Source organism: Diabrotica undecimpunctata, chromosome 3 (genome assembly GCF_040954645.1).
Source record: "Diabrotica undecimpunctata isolate CICGRU chromosome 3, icDiaUnde3, whole genome shotgun sequence".
In the NCBI taxonomy this organism is placed as follows: domain Eukaryota; kingdom Metazoa; phylum Arthropoda; class Insecta; order Coleoptera; family Chrysomelidae; genus Diabrotica; species Diabrotica undecimpunctata.
Genome location: NC_092805.1, coordinates 134,015,292 through 134,030,175, shown reverse-complemented (window position 1 = coordinate 134,030,175; position 14,884 = coordinate 134,015,292). Strand labels below are relative to the sequence as shown.

Sequence of the window (14,884 nt, the reverse complement as noted above, 5' to 3'; positions counted from 1 at the left end):
TTGAATGGTTTGCTATGTTATTTTATGAATATTATGTGAGCTGACTTAGTGTTATAAGAAGTACTAAAGAGAAAACGGAAACAATTTACCGGTTACATTAAAATGCGCAAACTACAATACTTACGTCATAATTCGCGGAAAGAACTGATCTGAGAAAGCTGTTGTGTAGGACAGATAAGAATAACGTGATTGCGTAAATTAAAACATTTAAATCCAATATATAAATTTAATAGTCAGACATCATATTCAACAGTTTCTAGAAGTATAATTAATATTTCGATAAATAGGCGCTTCGTTAGTTACCAACTAACGGTTCCTTCAGTGTATATTAATTGGTTCTCTACCACCAGATTTATCTTTCTCTGAAAATTATTAGTAATGCTTACCTAGACCCGGTCCTGTTTAGGCCAATTAATTCCTTATTAACATGCTGCAAACGTTTCTAATATTTCTTAATGAATGTCTTGGTACTAATTGACACCACTTGTTATCGTCCAAGAATCCCAACGTTACTCAAAGTCTGTTCAAGGCCTGAATAGTTGTTTGATTTATTAATTAGGCCAAAAAAAATGTATGTCAGAAAAATACATGTATGTTTGTGGTTTTTATTATATTTTGACCTTTCCCAAAGATTGGAAACGAAAGGGAGCGATAACTAGAACTGTAAAATATAGGCTTCCTACCATTAATCTTCAAATATCCCTCTCCTGCGCTATTTTCATTCTGTAATATTGATAGTGAAATGAATAGATCTAGGTGTAAAAACATGACTTCGAAACCGAAAATATTTATTTCTTATAATAATAATTTCTTAATAGATTATTTTATATAAAGATTATTATCACATAGGGTAAGTCCGGGAGAGATGGCTCACATTTTTTTGACTGTCTGTATCTTAGCACAAAAAAGTCTACGCTCGGAAATATTTATATATTTATATTAAAATACCATTAGAAGAAAGTGTACAGAGTTGGTTAAGCCAAATACATACATACAAAAACAGTAAACATCAAAATACACTACTACTACTACTAAGGATTTCCACAGTTTTCACTGTCTTCCTTCACTCAACCGTTTTCTCCAATTTTCCCTGTCATTCCAGTCTCCATCTCGCAGGGTTCTTTTCTCCATAGCCTCGTCGATTTCATCTCTGAATGACCTTCAAAATACAAAAAATTGTAAAAGGCCAACTCACCGGATGTGTCAGGGTGAGATGACTCGGACACTAAGGGTGATATGGCTCGATCATAAACTTTATTTGGCACGTTTTTTTGCCAATACTTTTCCACACATATCACATAAATTAACATATTTTGAGCAGTTTTCATGAAACCAAGAATTGCAATGCACGCACTGTACCTTGTTTCGATGTGGTTGAATATATTTCCCCACAGCCGGCAAATTCACAATTTGTTTCATCTTGTAGATCATCACTAGAGTCTTTAGTAATTTCCATATGATCATCAGAGTCTTCGGAAGAAGATGACTCACAAAACATCTTCTTTTGGTTCTTGAGTTTCTTGACTTTTTTTTTCAGAGGCCCTTTATTCTTTTTAGCATCCTTTTCTTTCTTTTTAACATCTAAATCTTTGCGTATCGCCAAATTTACTGGGCTAGTAAGTACTGCAGCCAATTGTCTACCGCGTTTCCTTACTTGTGAAATACCTGATGTAGAAGGTACTGGAGAGATATTATCTAAAATTTTACCGGGAGGGATTTTTTCTTTACACGTCGTCTTATTACCAGGTATAGATGGTAGTTCTAATGGTGACGTGTGAGACGGCGTCGAACTGCTTGTAGATGGTAGGTTTAGACGTTGAAGATCATCTATTTCAGTAATTTGTGTTGTTGAACTCTCAAGAAAGGCGTACTCTGGAATTGCATTCCGGTCGACTGGATAAATACCACATGCGCGAAAACCAGATACGCCATTTTGTGCTGAGGCAGTTTTTGTCCAAGCCTCATTTAATAATTTGCCGAACTGCAAGCGATTAATCTTCTTTGTAGGATTCATTTTAACAAATGAATTGCAAGCATTGTAATAATGTGACTTCAGCGACTTAAAAAATTAACGATCTAATGGTTGCAAAAACTGTGTAGTGTGGCTCGGTAAACACAGTAGAATGATCTCATTTTCATCTGCATACTTCAACATTTGGACGGAGTTGCAATGACATGCATGACCATCCAAAACCAGTAGGACTTTTCCTGGGGGCTTTCTAGGAACAAAGTAATGTGTTAACCAATTAATAAATATATCTGTGTTTATGTAAGCGGACTTTTCATTCATGTAAACCTTTGATCCTGGGGGCATGCCGTCTTTGAATTGTTGCTTTTTATTTTTGCCTTTGAATATGCAGGTCGGGGGAAGGAAGTTACCCCAGCATTGCAACAGGTGATACCGAAAAAAGTTTTAAGAAGATGTAAATACGAATTTCTAAATATCTTACCTTTCAACCTTGGGAAAACACGGAAACAATTGCTAATACCGTACGCACGCATCAAAAAACGCAATGCAACTGACTCCAAATAGGATAAAACTGTGATATATTCGACCGAGTCATCTCACCCGACGAACCATCTCTCTCGGACTTACCCTAGTAATAATTATAGGTGGGTAGATTTTATCAAAACAGGTCGATTTCATACCCACCAGCTGAAACTTGTTTTAATCGATAGATTATGATGCCGATATGATATTTAAAAGTTTACCGAAAAATTTTCCTGTCTACCTATTTATTTATAACAATTTTTAAACAAATTATAAAAAAAATTGCTTTTTTCTTCGAAACCGCTTTTTTTTAATAATTTGGGTTATTTTAAGACGAAAGTTAATGTGATTTTTTTGTAAAATGCTTACTTTAAGCGAAAAACGCAAATAAACAATGAAAAATGCTGAAAAAAAAACAATATTAGCGTTTTTGAGACCTTTTTTCAATAAGTTGGACATCGAATTAGAAAAACAAAAAATATAAGATGAAAACTTATGTCAAGTAGTTTCAAAATACGAAATTACATTTTGAATTTACATTGCAATAGTCACCTTAGTTGGTTTTATTTGAAACCAATTTATTCTCTCATTTATAATAAGCAGGTTTGGCAATTTCGCACTTCATCCACTCACTGTGTAAATGGAAGCTTGTCCATATTTTTTACTTTGCAATAGACTCATATACATATCATTAGAACTTTTCACTGTAATCTCTAGATAATAGCATTGTTTAATTTGGTTACTTTTTCACATACCTAAACGATAGAATTAAAAATAGTAATGAAAACTGTTCCACCTTTCGTGTCCTTATTCTTTTACTGACGTAGTTTTATAATGTTTATAGTATTTTAATTCACAAAAAATTTTTTCAGATGATAAAAGCAATACAGGTGTTAAGGATACACCTATTAGAATTAGAAAAAGTTCAAGAATTATGTAAGGATTTCTGCAATAGGTATATAACATGTCTAAAGGGAAAGATGCAATCGGAAAATCTATTGCGGTCGGATTATCCACAAGGTAAGTCACTCATTAACTCATAGATCCAGGATATAATCGAGTGTAAAGATGTTTTAGGAACTGGCTTGATGAACAGCATGGAAAATAATAACAACATGATGTCACACGGCAATTCGGAAAGCGGGTCCGCATCAAATAGTCCAGTGCAATATTCTATCAGTCCTCCACAACCAGTAAGTAATTTAAAGTATATTTATTTGCTGATTTAGCCGATGGATAGATTCAAAAACAAAAGTTGCGAAATTCATTTCCATCTTCCTAAATTTGGAGGAATAGTTTAATAAAGATGCCACCTACTTTAATGGCCATAAATAATATTCATTATTCTCTTTGTTTTATCCCCATGCGTCAGTTTTCTTAATTACATTTCTAAATAAGATATCGATCCCCTTCACAGATATGTCATGCGTATTTGTTTTCCACAAGGTCTTCTCCCTCTACTCCTTCCAGGAGATTAAAACTCACCAATACTCCGGATTGAGTGACTAGTTGTCCACGTTGAACATGCGCTAACCGTGCTCTCTCATTTTGGCATCAATAGGTACCACACCTAGATTTCCCCTAATATATCTATTCAATGCGGCCACATGCATTCGTTCTTCGTCTTTCATTTTAACTGCCAAGCATTCAGCTCCGTACATCATAGATTGTCTATTACAGTTATATAGTTTTATAGAATTTGTGTTTCGTTTGTGTTAAATCAGATAACAGCGAAACTACACCGTCACCAGGAAATATTTCCTGGTGCTTAATGTATTCTGGTAATGTAGTGTTGGTAGGAAATAGTGAAAGCGATCAAAACTGGAACACTGGATACAAGCTCTTCAGAGCAGGGTATGTGGAATGTTCATTTAAAGATCGAGTTACTGCAAATAAAATGATATCTTTGGATGGTGAAGTGATTGTGGAAAGTAATCATTTTAAGTATCTAGGAGCGGTTTTACAGAGTAGATGGAAATCCATGCAGTAGAATTATAGGGTTGGATGGATGGATGGATGAAGGAAGCGAGTGGTGTGTTGTGTGACATAAAAATTCCAATTAAGCTGAAGGGAAAATTCTATAAAAGTGCCATAGAACCAACTATGATGTACGGAACTGAATACTGGGCAATTAAAGAGCAAGAGGAATGCTGTGGCAGAAATGAAAATACTTAAAGGGATAAGTTAAGTAACAAAAAAGGATAACATTAATAATGCGTCTATTAGGGGAAGTCTAGGGATGGCACCAATTGTTGCCAAGATGAGAGAGCATAGTTTAAGATGGTTTGGTCTTTAAGACCTGTGGGGATACAGGCAGGTCAAGTCGGTATAGGGGGTTAATATTTGGATGACCAAGATAGAAACGGTGATTGAAAACTAATTAGGAAAGCCGACCCCGCATAGGAAAGAAGGTAAAGAGAATGTTGATTGAAATCTGACATCTCCGTCTAATACGACTCTCTCCTATGATGAAACATATCTAACTAAGGCTCCTAATTGGTCGTAGAATGCTGTTCTTTTATTCTCAGACCTACTTGCGAAGCATACACACACATTTATAATAGTTTTGCTTATTCGTTTCTGTTCTTGAAAAGGAACATGTCCAAAATCTTAAATATGTTTTCTTATGAAAAATTTTCTGTGAATTAAACTTTAATAGATCAGCCTCTACCTTGGAACCGCTACTTTGTAAACTTCTATTCGCGAGTCCAAGGACCTAATCGGCAGTGTATTAAAATATTCCAGGAACAATTCATGCAAATACAAAGAAATTGCTTCTAAAATATTTTAATTTTGCAAATACGTCAAATAATCTTTTTGGTATTTTTTAGGTCCTCCCCAATCCAGCGATGATAGAACGCCCCCTAGATACACCATCCGCTTACCCTATGCCCCCGTATGGAGGTGGTAGCGGACCCACGCCACCTCTACCGCCTTCCCAGCCTCCCCCGCCACAAGAGAATCTCATCATCCACGGTTCGACGCCTCTTGGTCAGATCGGAGCCAATTTGTGTTCGTCAGTAGCACCCAGTGAAAGTTCAGGGGGGCCTCTATCTCCCGCACCAACTACCCCAGGTGGTTCGGCGGATGACTGTGATAGCGATTTTAATTCTAGAGGTGGAAGGAAACAGAAGAGGGGAGTGTTGCCCAAGCATGCGACCAGTGTGATGAGGTCGTGGTTGTTCCAACATCTTGTGGTAAGGATTTTGTTACCTACAGGTTTTAAAAAGATGCAATTGACAATTTGAATGTAATTATAATTTCGAATTGTTTCTAATTCCCTGTGCCTGATTCTTCTCGATCGACGATGATAAAATAAAATGTTGAAGTCGTGGAATAAAAATATAGTTTTATTGACAGCTACAGAATTATTACATTATAGTTGTTGTTGAGGTAAAAATTTATAATAGACTGCGTCCCAAACTAGTCCCAAAGCTATATTTATTATCTCACCAAAATGCTACGATTTATCAAATAAGTATATTGCCCTCTGTATAGAACAAAAACCATTTACCTTCTGGCAAATATAATTTGAACCGAAGAAATGATTGCAAGCATTTCCTCAATACCTATTAGGCAATCTATAGTTTGCAGGAAGTTGAACAAACTGTAATTAAGCTACTAATCGATATGTTTCACAATTATACACAGTTAAACTATAAAATTTCAGGAAATTAAGATTATTGTGAGATTACAAATTAATGAACTAATTTATGATTGAATATGCAAGAAGGGCAAAAGACGCAATTTTAGGCAAATTATATGGTAGAGTATCAAAATTACTATCTTCAGAAATTAATGATACTTCAAACGCCTAATTGAAGAATCAGGTTAGGTTAATGTATTTGCTGACCGATATAAGAGGTTTTCCACAAACGGTCATAATTGACAGAAGGACATATTTCCCTGCTTTATTCTGTAACAATATAACTTACCCTTAGAAAGTTGGGAGTCAATGTGTAAAGATAAAACTCCAACTAACGTTGGGAGCCAATTGTTTAAGGCTTAGTCTAGCTCAGTCTCTCAGGTGTAGGAACGTCTTATCTTAAATACAAATCTGAAAAATGAGTTTGGCTGGGACGTCGACATATAAAAGGGGATGGATATTAACTAATCATATTTCTCGTACATTAAGAATGGAATTAAATTTTAATATTAATAAAAAAACCAAAGCAAATCCTGCCTAAGCCGTACAAAATTTAAAAACGATACTTATGCCTCATATAGTTGACTGGATGGTAGGCTTCATACAGTTGGATTGATTGTAGATGGACGTAGATACTTGTTGAATGTAGTTAGTGTGGTTGTTGGCTTCAGATGCTGGCATGAATGTGTAGATTTATTGTAATTTCGGGCAGATGTTGAGTTTTTTATAGTAGCTGCCATGCTACTGCAGTTTATTCTCTATGGTTGACCATGTGGTTTAGGAAAATCCCTCCCAAACAAGGGAGACCAAAAAAATTTTAATTGTGCCAAAAAACTAAAATAAGAAAGTTTGCGTTAGCAACATCATTAGCAAGTTTTAAATATTTCCTTGCCATAGAAGATTATCAAATATGTATAGAAAAATAACCAACAGATAGCAAAGATTAAGTCAATATAATAATTATTTAACAACTTAGTATATATATATATATATATATATATATATATATATATATATATATATATATATATATATTAAATTAAATACAGATCTTCCATGATATTCTTAAGAAGAATATCATGGTTAAAAAACCTGAAGAAATGGTTCTCCACAATAACAACTAATATATTTAAAGCATCAGTTCATAAAATAATTATAGCCAGAATGATCGCCAATATTCGAAACGAATAAGCACCAAAAAAAGAAGAAACACTGATCCTACATATTGGTGAATATTGGTGAAATATTAAATATAAAGAAATTATCATTTACAAATATGAAATGATATCAATATATACTCACCCAATAAGAGATTTAAATTAAATAAATGAATTTTGGGACGGAAACATCTCTTCAGATGTTCATAAAAACACATTCCCTAATTCTGTATTGAAGTAAAACTGACATGACAGGACGGAGTTGCCAACTGACATATATTGTCGCTTGGAGTAGAGCATAGACATCATAGATATTTTATATATGTCTATGGCATAGAATAGAATGGAGTATAGAATCAAAACAAATGAAAATTAAAATTGAAGAATAAATATTAAACGGAGTATTTAGTTAATAGAAGAGTTAAGCGCTCGCTATTTTTATAATAAAAATAATAAAGCAAAACAGAAACAAACAAATGAATAAAATCAAAATAAAAATAACAAATATGTGACGTTTATAACGTTACAAGTCGTCACGAAAAAGACCTTGGTATTTTTACCAAACACTTTTTCATAGTGAAATAATATCTTACAATAGGAAAATTGGAATAAATTCAATAAATTTATCCCTACCAAATTGTTTGTTACAAAATTCCCGAGCCACGTCGAATTTAGTTAAAGTTCACCAAGTTAGCTCTTTGTATTTTTTACTCCCAAAAGCCCTCAGTCGTATATGTTTTTTTAATTAAAAAAAGGAAAATGGAAAAAACACAAAAAATCTTACAAATAACGTAAATAATGTCCGAAATATACAAAAAGTTAATAGATTTACTTGCTGGCTTTCCCGATCAGAGTTTTGTAATAATAAATTTGTTTTCAGTGCTTTAGACCATAATAAGTGCTTATTTCTTCCTAATATTTTTTCCTAATGTTAAAATCTCGTAGAAAGATTAGAAAGAAAGAAGTCTAGGTCACGACATGTAACTGAAGGTATTATTACAGAACCTTAATTAAAAAAATAAGAAACTAGGGAATTTGCAGATTTAGCTGAGACATTAAACAAAAACACCAATAAACATAACTTAGAAACATTGTACCATAATTTTAAAACCGTTTAAACTATTGCCATTCTAAGTAATTGACTTATTCTTAGCATCCATACCCAACAGAAGACGAAAAACGCCATATAGCAGCCCAAACCAACCTCACACTGCTTCAAGTCAATAATTGGTTCATTAACGCCAGGCGCAGAATACTGCAACCTATGTTAGATGCAACCACGCCTTCTGAGACCAACAGCGCCACCAATTCGCCCAGTCACAAGAAAAAGAAAAGTCATAACAATAACAGGAGGTTTTGGCCTCAAGATTTCGCCAATATGCCGGCCCAATTAGAAACTAGCGGTAAGATACTGAATATATATATAGTTCACTACAAAATACTTGTTTTTCTTAGAGAACTTATGTACTTCATGCAGGGTGTGTTATGTAACAGTAACCAATACCAATTTTCATATTTCAAATACAATACCCTACATATTATTTAAATTTTGGATTCCTGAGAATATTCTAGATATATCTCATGTACAATGTCCTATACTTATCTTTAACTCTTTCAGAAATAGTGTTTTTAGATTTATTGGAAAAAGTTACATTAAAAAAAAAGGAAAATTAACTGAGTACAGAAATTTACTACAACCTACTGAAAAACTGATAACTGAACCTATTTATTTCTTGGTAATGTAAAAAACCAAAAAAAAATACATTAACATGAATGTATGAGATGTTCAAAATGCTCGCCGCGAACGCCTTGGCAACATTCTAATCGTAAATAGAAATTCCTTCCAACGTTACTTAACATCTTAGGCGTGACCTATCTCGTCGCAAGCGTTATTCGTTTTCTTAAATCAGCTAAGTCGAGGAGTTTAGTTTTGTATTCAATATTTTTGAGAAATCCCCATACGAAGCCTAAGGGCGTCAGATCAGGAGATCGTGCTGACCATTCCATCGCTCCTCGCTTCCCTATCCATCGATTTGGAAATATTCGGTTGGGGCACTACCGAACAATAATGTGATAATGGAGTGATATTCCATCTTGCTGAAAGTATATCATATTTGCTGGAACTTGTGGATTTGCTGGATCAGTATATAAGTTTGTCAAAGTTGGTATGACATTATTTAGGAGAACTGCTAAACAGTTATCGCCATTTAATGCTCATATGATCTATGATAAGTTCCTGCCCATACATTAACCTTTTCAGGATATTGTCTATGTTCTCTCATCCAGTGAGGCTTTTCACTAGACAAATAGCGGCAATTCTGAAGATTAGCATGAACTCTAAAGGTACACTCATCAGATAACAAAACATGTTCTGATTTGATCATATTGGTATCTAACATTGCCATCATTATTGTTCACAAAAATTCGTTCTCCTATCAAAGTTGACTTTCATGAGTTTCTGAGTTGGTATCATTTTATAGGAATGTATTTTATTTTGTTTTAATGTTCGAATAATCGATGAATGGCTAACATCAAACATTAGGTATGTTTTTTTACTAGAAGTATGTGGGTTTACATGTCCAAACCTTATTGCCTTACATGTCCAAACTCGCGAAACTGCTTTTCTATTTGACTAATTCTCCCTTGGGATATAGGCGGCAAATTTGGAAATGTTTCTTGAAATAACCGAGCAACATCTATCTGTGTTCGTGTGTTGTCTCCATAACTAATCATCTGTAGAATTGTTATTTTGTGTATTTCTGTTAAATTAACCATTGTTCTGATAAGTAGTTAACGAAATTCAAACTACTAAAAAACTAAAAAATACTATCATGTAGACAGATAACAATTTGCTAAGGTCAAGCGTTTTAAACTAAAGTAAACAAAACCATTGTAATATTTTTTATTCATATCAGTAAAAAGGAACGCTGAAATAGTTTTTGCTTACTTTCTAATTCTTAAGACCTTCTTGGTGTGCCCATCCGTGACTAATGTTGGCGATCATCATGACAATTTTTATCTTTGTTTGCAGCAACGCACAAATGTTGTGTTAAACCAGATTCTGAGGTTCTTTAATCCGGATATTCGTCTTTCTGGACCTCCGTTTCCAAATATTTTTCCTTGCAGGATGGCTTGTAGAAGGTGTGCTATTTTGAGTATTTTAGCTGCCGTGTATTTTTCTGTATTTTTACTGTAACATACCCAATATCTTTTAGGTACAGTGTAGTTCAGCATGAATTCTGTGTGTCGCTATTAAGATAGTGGTCTTGGTGCCAAAACCGAAATTCATTTTATGATAAATTTCATCCCCGTTGAACTGCGAAACAGCACATCTCTGAGAATCCCTATATTTTTAGGTATATTATCAAGTTCTGATGATGAAGGCGATTCGTACAGTAGCGACGGAGAGGAAGGTAGTTTAGTCATAGACGCCAATGCTCAGAGTGGAGAAGTTAACCAACAGAACGGGCACCCTGTAGATGTTTTAGGTTACAACAATAGTCCGAACGCCGACAGGCAGTGAAAACAACCAAAATATTGATGTTCCTTGATGGTAAGTACTTTAATTCATAACAACTGTTATAACATTTATAACAACTTGGGTTAATCTGTAGTACATTACATACGAGCAAATGTTTTCGTTATAAAATAAGAAGGATAGGTCTTGCTTAAATTGCTAATTAGAAAGTATGTTATTACAATTCATTAGATTAAGTATCGTAGTAATTTTTCTAGGATGAAGAAATGACATTGCACTATTGACAAGGGCCAAAAATCCAACAAACTGTCTTAAATTATCGATTACAATTGTAGAATAGATATCAAATTAATTACCGTCGTGCAGTGCATCCAACTAGGTGATTAAGACATTAAGCTTATTGCCAAACTTTACTACCAAACAGCCTTTACCAGCCAACTACTTTATTAGTAGGAACAACAGTGAATCGAAGTCACTCAGTGTTGAACGTGGTGTAAGACAGGGTTTTATACTCTCTATCACACTCTTTACCGTGTATTCTGAGAAGAATGTATTTAGGGACGCTTTAAAAGATCAAAAAGGAATTATCATAGGAGGAGAAATAATTAACAATACGTTGTCGATACTGTGATTCTAGCAGAAAACATCGACGATCTGCAAGAATTAATTAATAGAGTTGACATATTATGCCGAAATTGGAGACTATCTATAAACATCCAAAAAACTAAATGTATGGTGACCAGTAAAGAGGAAATCGACCGAACCCAAATTAAACCAAAAACGCTGAAAAGAGTGCAACGATTCAAATACCTTGGGTGTTGGATTAACCAAAATGTAGATCCGTTCTTCGAAATCAGATATTGAATTCAATAGACAAGAAGCACATTTCAAAAATCCAGACTCTTATTGTCCAATAACTTATTAAATTTGCAAATCTGTGAAAACGATCAGCAGAACCAGAAACGAAGATCTTCTAAGAATAAAACATCAACGAACTCTATAAAATATTTTTAAGAGACAGTGGACAGGTTCATCAGCAAACCAATTGCTACACGTAGCCCAATGTAACAAACTGTGTCGGGGGAAGACCAATTTTAACAAAATTGGGATGCAATTAGAATAAATTGAATGTAAAGAAGGGAAAAATATCGAACGCAGAAAAAACTACACGGCTAACAATATAATTGACAACCGAATGAGGCTATAACTCAAGTTTGAGAACGGCTCATTTGCATGCCTGTAGTAATTTGGTGCGGAATATTTGGTCTAAATAAAAACTAAAGAGCTACAGTGAAAACTAAAAACAAAGGAGAACACAGTAGATTTGATTGGGCGTTATGCGTAGAATGGGATCCTACACCGATGTGGGTGACTTAAGCTGCTGCTGCAAATATAAATTTAAAACACTCTGAACTGTAAAGAATAAAGAATATACATCTATATAAAAGAAACCAAGATTTACTATGTACAACTATATTAAATACCCCAAAATTTATTTACAATAAGAAATCCCCAAAAATTATGAAATGTGATTGTATATATATAAACAAATATGAAAAAAAAAAACGAAAGTAAAAAAATCTATTAAAAATAGGGGATTTCTAATCCCTGAAATTGTGTAGACGATCTGGAAGAGAAATACCCATCTGAACTAACGGCTCATATATCCGTGTATTTATAAGAACTAAAAAAGTTAATATAAATAAGAAATCTTAAAAATAAAATTTAACAAAGCTATATATAAAGTGGAAGTTAAAACTCTAGGTGCAAACTGAAAGAAATCAACGGCTTCTGGTAACTAAACTAAAAGTATTTTCTTTCTGATAATAAAACGAAATCCTCTTCTTTAAATCCCGTACTCTATGCAAGCCTTCTCCTATGTACAACTTCAAACAAAATAAAAAAAATGATCCTTGATTTAATTTCAAACTGGCGGCAAAAAACAATTTTCTGTTACCTATTACGGATTCTCATATTCTTGAAAAGGGGTTTTTATGTTTCCTAGTTTAAAAGAAACGTGTAAAGGTCAACAAATGGCCATTAAAAGAAAATTAGTTATATAGAAAAAGGTAGACAAAAAATGGTGGTATCATGACTTTTTTTTTTTTTTTGTACTGAGGTGGAAACGTTCTAAACGGACTAGGGAAGGTGTCCCTCGATCCGGAAGGGGACACATGCTAACGCACGCTACCCAGTGTAGGGCCTCGTGCCCCGCATGCCCCCCTGGCCGGTCGCCTACCAACTAAAACCACCCCTTCTTCGACCCAGAATACCCCCGGACGAGTTCCTTAGAGAACGAAACATGGGAGTATCCTGCGCTGTCTGGACGGAATGTGCTAGGACTGTGCCAAGATTATCTTACAATTTACCTATGCTGCTATCCTGATAACGGGTAGCAGATAGGGAAGGTTCGGTTTCCTTACAGGCGAGGAAGATGTAATATAATACTTGTCGTTGTTAACCGGGAGTAGTGATGGTGTACGAAAACTAATGAGAGAGAGAGAGAGAGAAAAGGAAAAAAGAAAATATAGTAGGGTACGTGCTTAATGGCTAGTAGGGCCATCACTTTTTTTTAGAACCTTTATTATCAATACATAGCCCAGTTTATGCGTTATCACGTACTTACGTTATTGTGTTACGCGGCGATTTTCGAAGATTGCGCAGCACGTGCCGATAAAGTGTAAGGTGCGGGAAGACACCTCCCTCATCTTGCTTGTTCAGCTCTTTCTGTCATGGTCTTTCTTTTCATTATCTTTGTGATGTGGTCTATTATGTACTCAAAATTCTGTTTATTAAGCATCGCGATCTGCATTATGTTATTGGGCGTTATCGCTCCTAGCCTGTTCAGCAGCCTATTTGGTTCGGGTGCGAAGACATTACATTGGAAAATGCAATGCTCCGCGTCATCCTTTACGTCGCATGTTGAGCACCTATCATCGTTGGATTTTTTGATAGTATGTGTGTAAGACCTGAAAGATCCATGTCCAGTCAAAAACTGTGTAAAGTAGTAATTCACTCGTTTAAACTTACATTGGTACCACGCCACCACATCAGGGATGAGCGTTTTGGTCCATTGAGCTTTCGTAGTGTGTGCCTCCCATTCCGTTTGCCATTCTATAAGCATTTGTTCCCTTATGGTAGCTCTGGTCTGTGGGATGTGGCCGTTTTGGTTTCATAGAGCAACTGCAGCTCTCTGGCCAGAAGGTGAATGGGGAATGTACCCGCGATTGTCTGTAGGGCCACCGTGGACGTGGTTCTGTACGCACTCGTGACCTTAAGAAGAGGTTTTCTCTGTGCTCTTGTTAACAAATCTTTATACTTTTTATATCTAAGGACATCGATCCAGACGGGGGTTCCATATAGGAGGGTCGACTGCACAATATGTAGGTAAAGTCTTCTTTTATTGCTGCTTGGCCCCCCTAAGTTTGGTATGGTGGAGAGATGGCTTGAGAAACGCAAGCCTCTGTCCAAATCTATACCTAAATATTTAGCACAGTTGGTTGCTTTAAGCTCATTGCTACCTATCCGGAAGATCAATTCCGGTCCGTCTCTCGGGGCCTTAAGGATGACCGCTTCGGTCTTTCCACCCGACAATTCTAAGTCATTATTCATCATCCACCTATTTACTTTATCAAAGCAGTTGTTTACTGCATCGACGACTTCCAAATAATTGTCACCCGTTGTTAAAATGGCTAAATCGTCAGCATAGGCTATTGCCATGCTATTTCTACCGTAGTCTATGTCTAGTACCCCATTATATAACACATTCCATAACTTTGGGCCTAGTACGGATCCTTGCGGTACACCGGCTGTCAGACTGATTTCTACATTTTTTGCCACAATTAGGTGTCTATCACTTAGATATCTTTTTATGATATTTACCAGGTATGCCGACACCTCGGCGATCTCTAGTCTATTAATGATGTGAGCCCAGTTTGCGGAATTAAACGCGTTCTTCACGTCAAACATTGTTAGGATCTTCTTCTTGTGTTTTTTACGGTGTCTGTAATGTGTTTGACCGCATCTATCGCCGACCTTGATTTCCTAAATCCGTACTGTCTAGTCGAGATGATGTCTTTTTCACTCAACTCCTCTTCAAGGCGATTTTTAAT

The 14,884-nt window shown here is 35.2% G+C and overlaps 1 protein-coding gene across 1 annotated transcript in view; it reads left to right on the top strand.

Moving 5' to 3' along the window:
- Window positions 1–14,884, top strand: part of LOC140437433 (homeobox protein PKNOX2-like) — a 102,294-nt gene that overhangs the window by 73,590 nt on the left and 13,820 nt on the right. The window contains exons 4-8 of the mRNA XM_072526964.1: window positions 3,364–3,511; window positions 3,560–3,684; window positions 5,323–5,688; window positions 8,448–8,697; window positions 10,651–10,847. Of these exons, the coding sequence (XP_072383065.1) occupies window positions 3,364–3,511; window positions 3,560–3,684; window positions 5,323–5,688; window positions 8,448–8,697; window positions 10,651–10,817 (1,056 nt within the window). The 3' untranslated portion in view covers window positions 10,818–10,847. The remainder of the gene's footprint in view (window positions 1–3,363; window positions 3,512–3,559; window positions 3,685–5,322; window positions 5,689–8,447; window positions 8,698–10,650; window positions 10,848–14,884) is intronic.